A 16,679-nucleotide genomic window follows, 5' to 3' on the forward strand; every position below is an offset into this window, starting at 1 on the left:
AAATGTAATCTTGATTTAAAGCGCAATCAGTAGTATTGTGTACAATCTAGCTAGTTAGTGCTTAGTAGTTACTGGCTATTACATAATATAAACATGGACACGTGTCGTGTGCTTATATAACACGCGTTGTATACGTTCGTATGCTTCTAGTTTCCACTGCGTTAACTTGAACATTAATACTATTTTAGCTTGTTCTAATGGTGTTTAGTTGTTTACTGTTTATGAACTCCTAGTGTCGTGCGACATTTAATTTGCGGGATATATGATTGATGATTAATTTGATAGCTTCATTTGTGTTTAGTTGAATCATTGTATTTACTTAGTTGAATTCTTTATCAATGTTGTCACCGAGTTGATGTTCTTCCTCAATTTCCTCATGCTAATATTTGAAATGTGAAATTATGTTGTCGAGTTTGTCTTTTCAGATTTTGTTTCTAGTTATTTGTTGTTTCATTTTTTATTCTAAATTCGTTCATGAGAATGAGTAATGTCAACGTTGTTGTATAAAGCTATAAAGCGTTTGTTATTGAATAATACACAGCACGAGCCACACGCCACGTGTAACTAGCGCGAATGTTCCTGATTCAGTAATTAATTAATCTCAATTCATGCACCTCTTAAAGGCTTGCTACACGGTCGCCGACAAGCCCCCAGACCGCGTGGCCTTGGCCGGTCCCGGACCGTGTAGACAGTTGTTACCAACAAAATTTGACCAAAACTGACCAAGGACCAAAGAATATAATACTCACTAGGAGAAGAACGGTAACTCCATACAAAAAAATGTCCCCAACCGTTTATACGTTTATACTAGTGGCGCCGTCTTTGTGTACCAATGGAACTAAAGTTGACAACCGGTTTAGCCTGGCGGGTATTGGTAGGTATATGTATAGTAATTCTGTTGATAAACATATTTGTTTTCATCATATCACGAAATATATGCAAGATGCAAATATTACCCCTTGTTTGTGGTATTATCAATTGATTTAAATAAAAGGCATGTTTATGTTAATAACATTATATATACTGGGTCAAGCAGATCTTGTCAGTAGAAAAAGGCGGCAAATTTGAAAAATGTAGGCGCGAAAGGATATCGTCCCATAGAAAATTTGAATTTCGCGCCTTTTTCTACTGACAAGATTTGCTTGACCAGCTATATATTATTTATTAAAAAATGTTTTACATATAAAAATATACACTGAAAACTGGCAACTGGCAACTTAATAAAAAAATAGACATTAATAAAGCGCATTCACAAAGTGTTCAGTACCTTTTATACAAATAACAGGCATGCCTACCTATTACACTTTACACACAGATACACTACACTTTACACACGGCATTTTACACAGATTTCCAACTTGTATTCATACATTTCTTCACGGTTAATTAATACGCTTTCCAGATGCGTTATGACTCGGTTCCTTCTGAACACACTAAAGTTGTAAATTTCACTCTGGCTGCTTCAACAGCCGTTGCTCCGCATTTAGCACATTTTCTATGTGCATTGCTGTAATCCATGTAGGTACAGAACTACAGACTTACAGTCTTAAGTGGTACGTAGCGGTACACGTTGTATGTATTATTTAAAAAGTTAATAAATAAAATTTTCGTTATGAACTTTAACCACAGCAGTTGGACAGAGTCATTGACAAATATATTTTTTATTATGGTGGGTAGACGTACCTACCCTCCATATATTTTATGAACATTGATAAAGACAGTTGGAAGCAAATATTCATTATAAAACTTAATCGCATGTAATTAAGTTTTAAGCGTTTTAAGTCCCGTTTTATGATTAATATTGTATAAAATTCGTGATAATTTAAATCAGAGTTGGGAGCAATGTTGCTGTAGAAAAATGTTTTTATTTTTATTACTCGCAACTTTTTCCCGGAGGCCAACGCACACATAGAAGCTTAAGGCGCACACATGCGCAATTATTTGGGGACATAACTTTCTTAGGAAGTGAACAGGCCTTGCCAAGGACAGACCAAGATCAGACGGTTAGAAGGCTTGTCGGCGACCGTGTAGCAAGCCTTTTAGGATGTATTGTCAGGCTTCATGGCATAGCATGACCTTTGTGATTGCATTAGTTTCGGTGTTTAAATAAGTAAATCATTTTGGGAGATATTTAGTTATTATGTTAATTAGGTAATATATGTCACATCACATCGTCTGTCTTAGGATCTGAGTACTATTGATATATTGATTAAGTTGTGTGTTGTGGTGTCTTTAGCTAGTTGAAGAGGCCTTTTAGTAAAAAGGCCTCTTCAACTAGTTTTAATGTTAACCATCGTATTATTTACGTCTCAATCTTGTTTTGCTCCACGGCTAAAATTCTTTCTAGTCTAGCCTGTTATAATTATGTTATGTTGAAACAAATCATTCGGTGACTTGTTTACATTTGCATTTTAGATTTTGTTTTTATCAGTAAAATTTTATTCGCAAACAACGTTCATGTGTTTAATCCACAATGTCTGCCAATTCAGTTGGCCGCGGTACCAGGGCCGCATTATAGCCGCAGAGGTGTAGTTAACTGTGCGCGGTGCGGCGAGTGGTGGAGAGGGGGGGGGGCAAGTGCACGTGCCGGCGGGGCATGCCATGCGTTCGACGCCCGCCGCCCTCCCTCACTTGTTGAGCGCACCGCTTCTAGGTCGCCCCACATCACCCATGCTAACTAGTTTGCCTTCCTTGCTTACGCTCACATCTCACACTCCCTCTCTTTCTTGCAAATAATAAACCAGCAGGCCTGCACCTAAGGACCTATCACAAGTATTGATTCTTGTCATATTCGTATTATTTTACTTACGGTTAAACTCGAGACAGACTTTCTCTAGCAACTTTTTGCTAGAATTTACAAAATGACTAATTGCGCAAGCATCTTTCTGCGTCATATTTAGCACTTCAGAAGTGAGCAAATGAAGCTATCAGATTGTACGGGGTCGACTTTATCCATTGTGTCGTTGTTTGAATTGTGGAGGCAAAAAACTTTTTATCCAAGCGTTATCGGAATTTCGTAAACGTATCTGCAATAACGACATATCTTTACAGATAGCTATGCATTTGATGAGACTTTAAACAATTCTTAGTAAGCAGTGATACGGACAATAGGTTTCTATTGAAATTATTAAAATGAATGTTACGACGAAAGTGTTATGACCATGGAGACTTTAGCGTTTACAGTAGCTAGTTAGTATATGTGTCGTCCTACTGTAGAATGGGCATTCTTATGGAATCCTCCGAAGTGAATCTATGCACTGCCAGATACGCGAGCGGTACGGAAGTGTTCGGCGCAATGGCCACTCCGAGTGACTACTACAGCGACACCATCCACACCATTGCCATCAACACCAGGGAGACAGAATTCGGCAAGATCGTCGAGCCGATCCCGATAACCCTGAAAGCATACCAGCAGCTCCAAGCACACGGACATGCTTTACATGGTTATGGGTTTCAGCAGCAAATGTTAACGGCGCTAACTGTTCCCCGAATTCTTGATGATCAGAAACCTTCCACATCATCGCAAACTACCCCCTCCAAGAAGGAAACGAAGGATCATCAGACCGTGCGACCGCCACCGAAAAAGAAATGGATAAAGGAGTATTTAGGTGAGTTTTAGCGAGCTTCATTAAGTTATATTATCGGAATGGACGTATGTTACAGTTGACTAGCACGTGCAAGCCGGCCCACAGCGGCCTTGCGTTCGACCTCGTGTTGTTTTTGCACAACAAAATCCAAGACCACAACTAAACAATATGATGAATGCTTCAACAGTTTTGTGCGGGCGTCTAATCTACAGGATCATCCATGAACAAAATATCAAAAATCTTTTAAAGGGCAAATTTTGGTAAATTCTTTATCCGCAGGCAGTTGATATTTCCATTAACGGTTCAAAATGTTCCTTTCTTTATGCGTGTACGGTAAGCACCTATATTGATATACGTGTCTGATCACCGAGAGATCATCGTCCATTCTTCTTCTTCGAGGATTTCAATAAACGGGTATTGCTGTTTCAATTCAACTATTAAATACCTTTTAGTTTAGTAATCAGCCAAGTAAATTGGTGGAACAATCCATTTTACTACTTAGATTTTCCGGTTTAACCTGAGCGTTGTCAAGCCAAGTTCTATTTACGCCAACTCGCCAAGCAGCCCAATGTTCCCTTGAGCTCTACATTGGGAGCAGGACGACAGAAGCGAGGAGGATAAAAACAAGTCGTGCAAGCGTTACCTAGGTTCGTGCTGCGGTGAATTTACATCGCCTTCCAATTGCAAGCAAGTCCAACGCTCAAACAAACCAGTATATCTCCTCAACGACTGTTAATATGTACTTGGGGAGAACGTTACTGGTTTGCTTGAACGTTGGACTTTTGAGACGTATATAATTGTGCTCCTGGAAGTGCGGTGGTCGGACTCAAGGCGTTCCTCTTGCCAAGGTCGGCCCGGGCACGCCACGCTCATATGCTCACGTATACAACACGAGTTGAGTAAGATTTCGTACTAGGTCAATACCGTAGTGTCATTTCAAATTCTACTATATGTGCACTGGTGTTTTGATGCACTTTGCTCAGCTGAGCATTAAATACTACCCAGGTTTTAGATCGATGGCATTTTACTGTAACACTTGATGATGTGGAATTACGAATACGTAGGTTTTCAATTACGATGACAAATTACTCTTAATTAAATTAGCTGATCGATATAATTTGTAGAACCTGTTACAATTAAGCGGTCGTATAGTTAGCTTCTAAATTAACTGATACCTTGGCTTCTTGCGGGATTCCAATTAAAACGAAATCTAAGGACTTCAATTCCAATTGGTTGTTAAATGCGAAACATTAATCACTTTTAGGTACTGTTTAAACAGATGTATGAGGTTTTTTTGAAATATGTAAATTAAAGTTCAAGAGCCTTGCCTTTTGAGATTTGATTTCTAATATGCAATAATTTCTATGGTTTCAAAGCTTACGACTTACATTTTCTCTGATGTACTTGCCCCCTCCGCTAAATGAGACGACTGTTGGGCTTAATTCAGCAGTAACATAATAAGTATGTACTTAACTGATGTCACTTAAGGAACATAACCTGGGGTTGTATGGACTGTATAAGTGATAAGCATTATGAAAAACGCTTGTATTTTAAAAGACGAGGCAGACCGAGGACAAGAAAAGGACCGATCAGTCAGTGAAAGCGAAAAACCAGTGTTCCCGTATTTTAGCGTCGTTGATTCGGATCGGATGCTCATTGAATATATTTTTGTCATTACAGTAAAATTGGCTACCGTTTTTCGTAAACCCAGTAAGATGATTATTATCTTCTTAAGTAGTTAATGAGGCTTCACGAGGGTTGAAAAACACTGCTCTAACGTGTAACTCGATCCGACCTCGAGTTACAACTACACGAGCACGCATTCACCTGAACTTCCGTCTCGTTGGCACTGGAACGATTCCAATAACATTTAAGGAAGGAAGTCTATTCCAAATATTCAAATGACATCTAAAGAAGGTAGGCCCTCTGTCCCTGATCTGATGTTATTGGAATCCGAATCATAAATGGAAACTTCGTTATCTGCCTCTATCACTATAGATAGAGACATTAGAGACGCATTTAACGATTTCGATGCTCACGGTACCTGTGCTGGTTGATTCATAAACGGGGGATAAGCGAACAGGCATTTGATGAAAATCTTTGACCGTCCATTGACTGACGATATATTTGCGTATGTGTTTGCGTAACTGGCGGATGTCGCACACAAAGACAATGTCTTGTAATCCAATAATGGCCGCCCGTGCCGGGCGTTGCGTAACTCCGCAATTGTATAGTTTTTATGAGATTAGCTGTACGACGTACGTAGTACGTAGGTGTTTCGCGATGTTCGTGTCAAGGCCCTAACTTTCATCGTTAGTGCCGTGCCGTCGGTGGTATATCTACCTTCCTTATGTTTTTGAATCATCGTTGGCCTTTGCGTATTACACACGATTTTTGGTTTGTGACATCATTAAAATCACGGTGCTTGGACTTCTGGTGGCTGAATATACCCGAGAGCAAAAGGGTCTAGAGAGGCCCACAGATTACCAGTTCGCAAGACGATATCAGCCTGCCAGTTGCAAAAGGCAACAGTGGCGAATAACTGACAGGCTGATATCGTCCAGCGAACTGGTAATCTGTGGGCACCTTAACATGAAAAGACCGAAGTGATCCCATAAGTGTTCCGTGAACAAAGTTGTGTACGGAACACTAAAAATGTGTCAGATGGTGTTTTGAACAGGGAAAGTGGCATACACACATATGCCCAGTTAAGTCAGCTGATAGCCTGATAGTGATATCAGATCATGGTCGCGCACACCACCTGCAGTATACTATACCGGGTGTGACCTGTAACACGAGCAAATAATTAAAACATATATTGTACTCCTCAATCGGTGACACTTTTGTTCAACAACTTTTAAAAATGATAAAGTATTTAGACTTCCTATTTTTCATACAAAATAAATATTATTTTCAATGGACGCCATCGCCATGCCATATCATTTGTGATTGACGTTGCTTGTCACGCCTTCACAATTTGCAATACATTGCGTCTCAGAATAAACTTTAAAGTGTATTAAAAATCAAACCACAAGTTATTTTTAAAAGTTGCTGAACAAAGGTTGGACAGTATGAGGAGTACAGCCTACAGTAAAATTTTTTGCTCGTATTACAGACCACACCCGGTATATAGGTATGTATGCTTTTATACTTAGGTATACTTATGTATACGAATACACGTCATGTCCTTATGTTCGATCGCGCAACTGGACCGTATGAAAACGGTACACGTGTATATAGGGTACGGTGGTTGTATAAAAACTTGAACAAAAAGTTTTTGCTTGAAATACCTACATAGGTTGGTGAAGGTTACGAAGTCTGATCTGTAAAAAGAACTGTTAATGTTTATAATATAACCAACCATAAAGTCAGTTGTTTTTAAAATTAGAGGATATTTATATTTTACGATATCAGCCTGCCAGTTGCAAAGGGCAACAGTGGCGAATAACTGACAGGCTGATATCGTCCAGCGAACTGGTAATCTGTGGGCACCTTAACATGAAAAGACCGAATTCATCCCATAAGTGTTCCGTGAACAAAGTTATGTACGGAACACTAAAAATGTGTCAGATGGTGTTTTGAACAGGGAAAGTGGCATACACACATATGCCCAGTTAAGTCAGCTGATAGCCTGATAGTGATATCAGATCATGGTCGCGCACACCACCTGCAGTATACTATACCGGGTGTGGCCTGTAACACGAGCAAATAATTAAAACATATATTGTACTCCTCAATCGGTGACACTTTTGTTCAACAACTTTTAAAAATGATAAAGTATTTAGACTTCCTATTTTTCATACAAAATAAATATTATCTTCAATGGACGCCATCGCCATGCCATATCATTTGTGATTGACGTTGCTTGTCACGCCTTCACAATTTGCAATACATTGCGTCTCAGAATAAACTTTAAAGTGTATTAAAAATCAAACCACAAGTTATTTTTAAAAGTTGCTGAACAAATGTTGGACAGTATGAGGAGTACAGCCTACAGTAAAATTTTTTGCTCGTATTACAGGCCACACCCGGTATATAGGTATGTATGCTTTTATACTTAGGTATACTTATGTATGCGAATACACGTCATGTCCTTATGTTCGATCGCGCAACTGGACCGTATGAAAACGGTACACGTGTATATAGGGTACGGTGGTTGTATAAAAACTCGAACAAAAAGTTTTTGCTTGAAATACCTACATAGGTTGGTGAAGGTTACGAAGTCTGATCTGTAAAAAGAACTGTTAATGTTTATAATATAACCAACCATAAAATCAGTAATATCACTTATTTATATGAAATAAAATCAGTTGTTTTTAAAATTAGAACATATTTATTGTTTTCGTATTTTGCTGCCAAAACAATCCGCTGATAATTAATTCTGAAGCAAAAGTATAGCTAATTAAAATTAATGCTCTTTTAGGTATATGTATTAATTATTAAGCCAAGTTATTCAAGATTTGACCCTCTGGAGGTCGTAAAGCTTACCATTGAGGGATTTGAGGGGTCGCGAAAAATTTTATCATGCCAAGGTGAACACTTTATTCAAAAGTTTGAAAACCAGAGACGAACCAATCTATCTCTGTGGGGTCATCCATTAATTACGTCACACGAATTTCTAGGTTTTTTTACCCCTCCCCCCCTCCTTGTCACACTTGGTCACATTTGGCAAACCCCTCCCCCCTAGTGTGACGTCACATTTTTTCTACGAAATCGCCAAATCGAATTAAGTAAGTACCTAAGTATTATTAATATTTTATCAAAATATTTTTGACGATATAAATATTAGTAATTTTATAACCCAAAACTGCTTAGGAAAGAAAATTAAACGAATAAAAACGATTATCGTATAAAAAACTTGTTATTTAAATGTACAGCGAATAAAATAATTTAAATAAATTTTCGGTTACTGATGAAGTTAAAGTGACCTCACAAAGTTTGTGTCTCCCCCCTCCCCATGTCACAATATGTCACATTTTCTTGACCCCCTCCCTCCCCCTAAACGTGTGATGTAATTAATGGATGACCCCTGTATGGTATTTGCAAATTGAAAATAGGACGTTTATAATGAATTAGACCACTTCACTTTGTTCTGTTTAATTCGGTGCAAAGTTAGCTTAGACGTACTATATGTAAAAGCTCCTCTACACGACGGGCCAACGCCGGCCACTCCAAGGGACGCATCCATGCGGTAGAATGAGATAGCAATATCACTTGCTCCCTCTAGCGCATAAATGCGTCCCTTGGAGTGGCGGGCGTTGGCCCATCGTATAGAGGAGCCATAATGTGGAATAGAGGTAAATACGATTCTTACATAGCAACGCTACTGTTCAGCATTTAAATCCTACGTCAATGCTCCAGTAAACGGGACATTTATTGCGTTTTCTTTCCTTTATCTTATCAGTATGACTCGTTTAACACACACTCGACGAATGCGTTTCTGAACGTAGCTTAACAGGTTCGGAATATTAGGTAATTAACATTCCTATTAACACGCCATTTTCCAGCGAGGCTGGACACTAAAGTGTGATTTAGTGGAGATATAAATGGCATTTCAACGAATTCACGCGATGCCTGTTTTCTAAAATAGATATACATATAGATGGTCAAGCAAATCTTGTCAGGGGTCATCCATTAATTACGTCACACCAATTTCTAGGTTTTTTGACCCCTCTCCCCCCTTGTCACACTTGGTCACATTTGGCAAACCCCTCCCCCCCTAGTGTGACGTCACATTTTTTCTACGAAATCGCCAAATCGAATTAAGTAAGTACCTAAGTATTATTAATATTTTATCAAAATATTTTTGACGATATAAATATTAGTAATTTTATAACCCAAAACTGCTTAGGAAAGAAAATTAAACGATTAAAAACTATTTTCGTTTTAAAAACTTGTTATTTAAATGTACAGCGAACTAAATAATTTAAATAAATTTTCGGTTACTGATGAAGTTAAAGTGACGTCACAAAGTTTGTGTCTCCCCCCTCCCCCATGTCACAATATGTCACATTTTCTTGACCCCCTCCCTCCCCCTAAACGTGTGACGTAATTAATGGATGACCCCTCAGTAGAAAAAGGCGCGAAATTCAAATTTTCTATGAGACGCTATCCCTTCGCGCCTACAGTTTTCAAATTTGCCGCCTTTTTCTACTGACAAGATCTGCTTGACCAAGTATAAATCGAGTCTTGACCTCGAAGATAGATGGAGATAAATTTGCAAAAAAAAGTTAAAAAGTTTATATCATACCATATACCTGATTAAATAAAATGGAACTAAAAAAATCCATAGGTACTTACTAAATTGTTGCCATGTTTAAGCATTTCACGTCAAAAATGTGACAGTTACGTAGGAAGTGGCGCCGTCTATAATTTTCTACAATTTCTTGTCTATAATTTTCTACTTTTTCTAAAATAAATATCGAAAACCTGATTCTCACAGATCCTGGTGTTTTTGGGTTCTTTCAATTCAGAATCACTAGCATATTCAATTCTGATGATAAAATTATATGTCCCAAAAATTTGTATGAAAATTGTACGCTACGTCACGCACATACAAGTGAAAATTTTTTTCATACTAAAACGTGACGTAATGGAATGGACATTTTGGGACATCTTTTCTTATTGGTGGGATGGAGAATGCTGTCGATTCTGAGTAGAATGAGCCCAAGAACGTCCAGATTTGAAAGAATCATGTTTTCAAATGGTTTTCAATATTTATTTTAGAAAACGCCCAATAAAATTTAAACTCGTGTATTATAGACAAGTGGTATGATTTGTTATCGCGTCACACGTGGCATTGTTTATCTTGTGACATAAAAACTGATATTTGCTTATCTCGACTTGTAGGTTATTGACACCCATTTATATAATTTATGTACTGCAATTTCAAGGATTTCTTAAACAGCGCATAATACATAAGATACCTACATAATGTATATGTAGAATACTTTCAGGAATTTATTTCATTACATTTTTTTGCATCTTGTTCAGGTTAAGTGCTCCTTTTATAAAATTGCAACATTAGTTTTGTGTAACAATATAAATTCTTCTTCTGTTGATTTTTGTTGCTTTGCTTCGTGATTGTTTGTTCTAGAAAGCTGCAATTTCGCATGAATATAATTATATCATCAATCATGCCGACAAAAAGTGGTAAATCAACAAAAATCATTTTTCATTGTTAGGTTTTAGTTAGTATTCTAAATTGTTTACCGAAGTTGCGTCTACAGAACTACCTACCTTGTTGCCTCAATAAAAAATTATAATAGTTCGTTGAATCCCCACACCAAGAAACTATGTTTGTAGTGCAGCTACCAGCACCGCAGAAGCGCTAGAGAGGTTACCATTACCACACGTTCGCTAGTTACATTCGGGACGCCGCGTGACGCGCTGTCACGTGCCACGTACCCCGTGTACCCCACCCGTGTACCCCCGCGCTTATCATCCAGACGGGGAGGGGGGCACGAATATGCAATATTCGATTTGTACACGTAACCGTTCTTGTTCGATATGAAACTCGCTAAGTGCACTACGAGACGAGTAACAGCCTAGGAGCGATAGTTGCGATGTCACATTTTTAAACAATGTTCTAATAATTCGGTCAAATTGTGTTTTTTGAAAAACTAATTATAGCCAGCATTCTATGAATGTAGTATGATAGCTTTGGGTATGGTGCTTTACGCAGGCTAGCGTCCCGCCCCCTCCCCCTGACGCAACCCCCCCTTTTAGCATAAATATGTCCCGATTGGGAGTTTTTTTTTGTTATTTGGGGAAAGTATACAATATAGGAAAAAAGTGTCAATGAAAGAAATGTTCCCTATTAAATTCTAAACAAAAAAGGTTATATTAATTTTTTTGATACGACGCACCATATTCATGTTATGGCTAGATGAACTTCGACAAAATTTAACCGTTGAAAAACTTGCAGAAGATCAATATAACATAGTACGTGATAGTACTAAAAGAAATCATACAGGACAATAACCTTGCAAGCTTATTTTCCGTATAAGATTTTTTTCAGTACTATCACGTACTAACTTATAATGAACTTCAACAAGTTAATACATGAATATGGTTTGTCTTACTAAAAAGTTGTATATAACCTTTTTTGTTTAAAGTTTATTAAGGATTATTTCTTACCTTGACACTTATTTCCTAACTCTAATACTTTTCTCAAAAATAAAAAAAAACCGTAAACCGGGACATATTTCATGCTAAAAGGGGGGGTTGCGTCAGGGGGAGGGGGAGGGACGCTAGTGTGCGTAAAGCACCATACCCAAAGGTATCATACTACATTCATAGAATGCTGGCTATAATTAGTTTTTCTTGCCCATACATTAGAACATAATTTAACCGAATCATAAAGAATCTAAAGAAGGATCTTTGTCTGAGTGGGTGTATATATGTATTTTTATTTTGATAAAACACGTGTTATTTTTGTTATTTATTTAAACTGGAAAGGGGGTTGCTTAATCTTACTGTGCGAATCTTGATTTTGCCTTTATTGACTCAGAATTAAGAATTAAATTAACATTGATATTTTTGTAATTAGAGGTCTGATGTCAATACTACTTTAGTCATCCTAGTAGTGGTTTTCAAATATCTGCTTGAAGCATTGAGACTTGAGCCTCTTGAAAATGTTACGATATTCTTCATAATAAACGTTGGCTAGCCCTTTAATTCGCAATGTTAAGTATGCTCAACATTAGAATCAAAAAAATATTGCAACGTAATTTTCACTTAAACTCAGTACTTTTTTTAATAAAATGATAGTTTAGAACCTAACGCATCTTCGACGAGTGAGATTATTGCCCAGGCGCACGTATTTTGACAGTTAATGGCAAAATGGTGACACGACAGCAATTGACCTCAGGACGCAGGTTAATTAAAAAATATTAAAAAATATGTATACCTATAATGTCGATTGAAATACTATTACAATGTGTTCTTGAGGGTGTGTGCTTTGTGTTTTTATGTTTTTATAACACAATAGAAGCCTAACTAACACAGGACTGGGTTACCATTATGCGTGTTGAGAATGCTCAACATTGCGAGATTCTTAGAAATATACTTAGTGTAACGCATGTTGAGCATTCTTAACACTGCGACGCTATGAATAAAGTACATTCTTGTTAGGCTATTAAGTAATTTTAACAGTGCGAAGATAAGGTTAATATAAGGGAAGATGCAACATCCACGACTTAATGAATTCAAACGTTTTGCAGCGAGCTCTTCCCATCCCAACGTGCAGGATCGATATCACACACGTTTAGGTGACGCTTGAGCATGTCCGCCGTGCTTCCGCTTGCCCTCTGCTAATTCTGAGTAGAATATAGCTTTAGGCAGGCGGCGATCGTCCATCCGAAGAACATGCCCACACCAACTGAGCTGACGCTGCATCAATAGTGCCTCCATGCCGTACATCCCGGAACGACGCAGAACCTCAGAGTTTGGAATACGGTCCTGCCATTTAATTCTGAGTACCTAAACATTAGACATCTTAGGTGGTGCGTGTCTAGTCTTTTGATATCTGGCTTGTACAGGTATCGTGTCTCTGCGCTGTACAGGACTGGGGTTATTACGGCCTTATAGATGCTTATCTTAGTCTCAAACTTTGATATCATGGGAGCAGCTTTGGCGATGCGAGATGGTATTTCTGAAGCCAGGGTGTTGTCATGTCGTATAGGGATCCCAAGATATTTAAAATAAGACTTCATCTAGTGGTTTCCCATCTAGATTCAGTGGTTTTGAATCAGATTCAACTCTACAGGGTGGTTATTGAGGATTTGTGTCTTGGAAATACTTATTACCAGCCCGTATTATTGCCAAGAGCGGTTTAATGCATCAACGTAGCTTTGGAGATGCGCTATACTGCCAGACATAAGGCATACGTCGTCACCGTAGAGTATCTCTAATATGGAGACTCGTCGCACTTTAGACTTCGCCCTGAACCTTTAAGACACCTTTCTCAGGCCCCTCACATTTAGTTATCTCTACTGAGAAGCATGTATATGGCAAATAGTGTGGGTGCCATGAGACATCCCTGCTTCACTCCGCTTGTAACCTGGATCTCCTCAAAGAGTTCGTTTTCCTGTTGAACCTGCGCTTTCATACCATCGTGGAATTGGTGAATGAGGTTTACAAATTTCTTTGGATAACTAGATTTTATAGATAAAAGTAAATAATGTCTGGTAGTTGTATCGGCGAGAAGCAGGAGCTACTGAAAAGACTATGCTACTGAATAAATTAAGACTACAACACAACTAGCAATGGAGCTGCTAAAAGAGACTAGAGAAGTGCGAGGCGGACACGCCCACCGAGGGTTCTGTACTTTTTAGTATTTGTTGTAACAGCTACAACAGAAATACATCATCTGCGAAATGTTCAACTGTGTAGCTGTAGCTACCACGGTTCATGACTTTCATGAGATACAGCCTGGTGACAGACTGTGGTGGAGTCTTAGTAATAGGGTTCTGTTTTTAACTTTTGGGTATGGAAACCTAAAAACAGGGCTTAGAAGCTTCAAGTTCCAAGACCTCCACATCTTGTAGTTCAGTATATAAAATCGGTGTATCTTGAACGTATTGCAAAAAAGGATACCCGAACATGTTCAAAATTGATATTATGTCTCGCCTAGTAGCAAAACAAATGGTTTCTACTTTTTTCATGACGCTCAATAGAAACTTTTTATTAAAAACTATAATTTTTTTATTTCTTCATTATCTCTAAATCATGCGCAATGTTGAGAGTACTCAACATTGGTTGCTAATGGTGATATTGTGAAAGTTGGGCAATGTTGAGTATTCTTAACATATGTTTTCTAGAAGATCATATACAAAATATTTTTTTTATTATTTTTCTGTACTTTATATTACCCCTAAGAACTCATTTATGTGCTTAAAAGCAGAAAAAATTACAAAAAAATTTTTGAGCATTAAAGGGCTAGATCATCTGATCTGATCCTGGCTCTAAAATCCGCTGCTTAAATCCCGTCAATAAATTGAGACTGCAGTCAAACAGGTATCAGCTATTTGCTCCATGTTTAGGTATGCCGATCGACTCGATCCACTAGTTATAAAATAATTCACAATAATAAATTTACTCGGCTGAACGCGTCGCCAGTGTAACTTGACTTTGAAGTACGTAACAACTGCGTGTAACCGTACTAACCGTAGGTCAGGCTGAGACGGTCTTCATATTGGAAGCGGATCCGCCTCATCCGCCTGCCGCTCCGGCGATGTGTGAACGGGACATCGCTATTTAATTATACAGGTGTTTTTTCTCACTGTTTTATACATTTTGGCTTGTCAGACGTCGATGTTTTTCGCGATTTCGGAGTTGGTCTATAATAAAAGTTACTTTAGACCTATATGCTCACCTCTTAAAGTGTGGCTAACGGTTGGAAATACATTCCGTATATAGCTGTCTCGTTCACACACCGGAGCGGCGTGCGGAACAATGATAACCGTGTTTAACCGGTTCGCTTGTAGCGTTTCATCGACATGGACGCCTTCGCTGGACCGGTTATCCTTTGGTTGCACAAATCATTTAATAATAATCATTTCGCATGCAATCATTTTCTCACGGGATCGCAGGATAACGATGATAATAAATTTCCTTTATGGCTATGCTGGCTATGAGAAGTAAAATAAAAATGCAAAATATAATGTCCAGAAGCTGCTATCGAAAATTATTTCATTTGGATCTCATGTTGATATCACTTTAGTATCTCGTTCGCATGAATCTATCATATGAAGAGGGGGCGTAAATCTAGGAAATTGGAAAAAAAATAAAGATGGCACCGCGCCAAACTTGTGGTAAAAATTTGACCGTTGCGTCTTGATTAAAAGTGTAAATTTTCAATAAAAAAACCGGGCAAGTGCGAGTCGGACTCGCGCACGAAGGGTTCCGTACCATAATGCAAAAAAAAAACAAAAAAAAGCAAAAAGAAAACGGTCACCCATCCAAGTACTGACCCCTCCCGACGTTGCTTAACTTTGGTCAAAAATCACGTTTGTTGTATGGGAGCCCCATTTAAATCTTTATTTTATTCTGTTTTTAGTATTTGTTGTTATAGCGGCAACAGAAATACATCATCTGTGAAAATTTCAACTGTCTAGCTATCACGGTTCGTGAGATACAGCCTGGTGACAGACGGACGGACGGACGGACGGACGGACGGACGGACAGCGAAGTCTTAGTAATAGGGTCCCGTTTTACCCTTTGGGTACGGAACCCTAAAAATTAGATTATATTAAATATCAAAAGCAATTAGAGTCTGACCGAGATAAGTCTGCAACGATTGCAAACGTCAAACTTCTATGAAATTATGACGTATGTCAAATAACACTAGCACTGCGTGTGCTGTCAAAATCGTTGCTGACTTACGGCGGTCTGACAATAAACATTGCTTTATGTATCGGAGCCTTGATTTTCTTTTATATTGGTTTATGGTTAACTCTTTCATTATTATTTATAAATTGTATAATCAAAGAAAGTATTTTTTTTATAAAAAAGGTCCCCCGTTTGAACTAATCAAGGCCGAAAAAAAATCCTTGACCCGAAAAGTTACGAGAAACCTCCGCTGACGCAGCCGATAAGGGCCGTGGCCTTCGTGTTGGTACTTACCATGATCTTAAAATCTTAGAGCGACCTTTTCTTATACTTAAACGTCAAAAGTGCAAATTACCCATACCCATATACAGGTTGCTTCCTGTAACAGGAGCAATAAATTAAACTAAAGGCTGTACTCCTCAAACTGACCAACATTTGTTCAACAACTTTTAAAAATTATGAATCCTTTAGTAAAATTATGAATCCTTAATCATTCTTTTTCATACAAAATAAATATTGCCTTCAATGTACGCTGACATCAGTGTGTTTGACGTTACTTGTCACGTGTTTAACATAATAAAATTTGCAATACATTGCATCTTAGAATAAATAAGTGTAATAAAAATCAAACCATGAGTTATTTTCAAAAGTTGCTGAACAAATGTTGGTCGGTTTGAGGAGTACAGCCTACAGTTTAATTTATTGCTCCTGTTACAGAAAACATACTGTATAACATGTAAGAAATATTAAGATATTTTT

General features: G+C 38.0%; 1 protein-coding gene across 2 annotated transcripts in view; it reads left to right on the forward strand.

Moving 5' to 3' along the window:
• Positions 1-16,679, forward strand: part of LOC134674346 (max-binding protein MNT-like) — a 65,586-nt gene that overhangs the window by 20,949 nt on the left and 27,958 nt on the right. The window contains exon 2 of one of the 2 annotated variants that reach the window (XM_063532395.1): positions 3,052-3,608. The exons of the other annotated variant lie outside the window; for it this stretch is intronic. Within the exon in view, the coding sequence (XP_063388465.1) occupies positions 3,218-3,608 (391 nt within the window). The 5' untranslated portion in view covers positions 3,052-3,217. The remainder of the gene's footprint in view (positions 1-3,051; positions 3,609-16,679) is intronic. 2 annotated transcript variants of the gene reach the window in all.

The sequence above is a fragment of the Cydia fagiglandana genome, chromosome 20 (assembly GCF_963556715.1).
Source record: "Cydia fagiglandana chromosome 20, ilCydFagi1.1, whole genome shotgun sequence".
NCBI classification, from domain to species: Eukaryota; Metazoa; Arthropoda; class Insecta; order Lepidoptera; family Tortricidae; genus Cydia; species Cydia fagiglandana.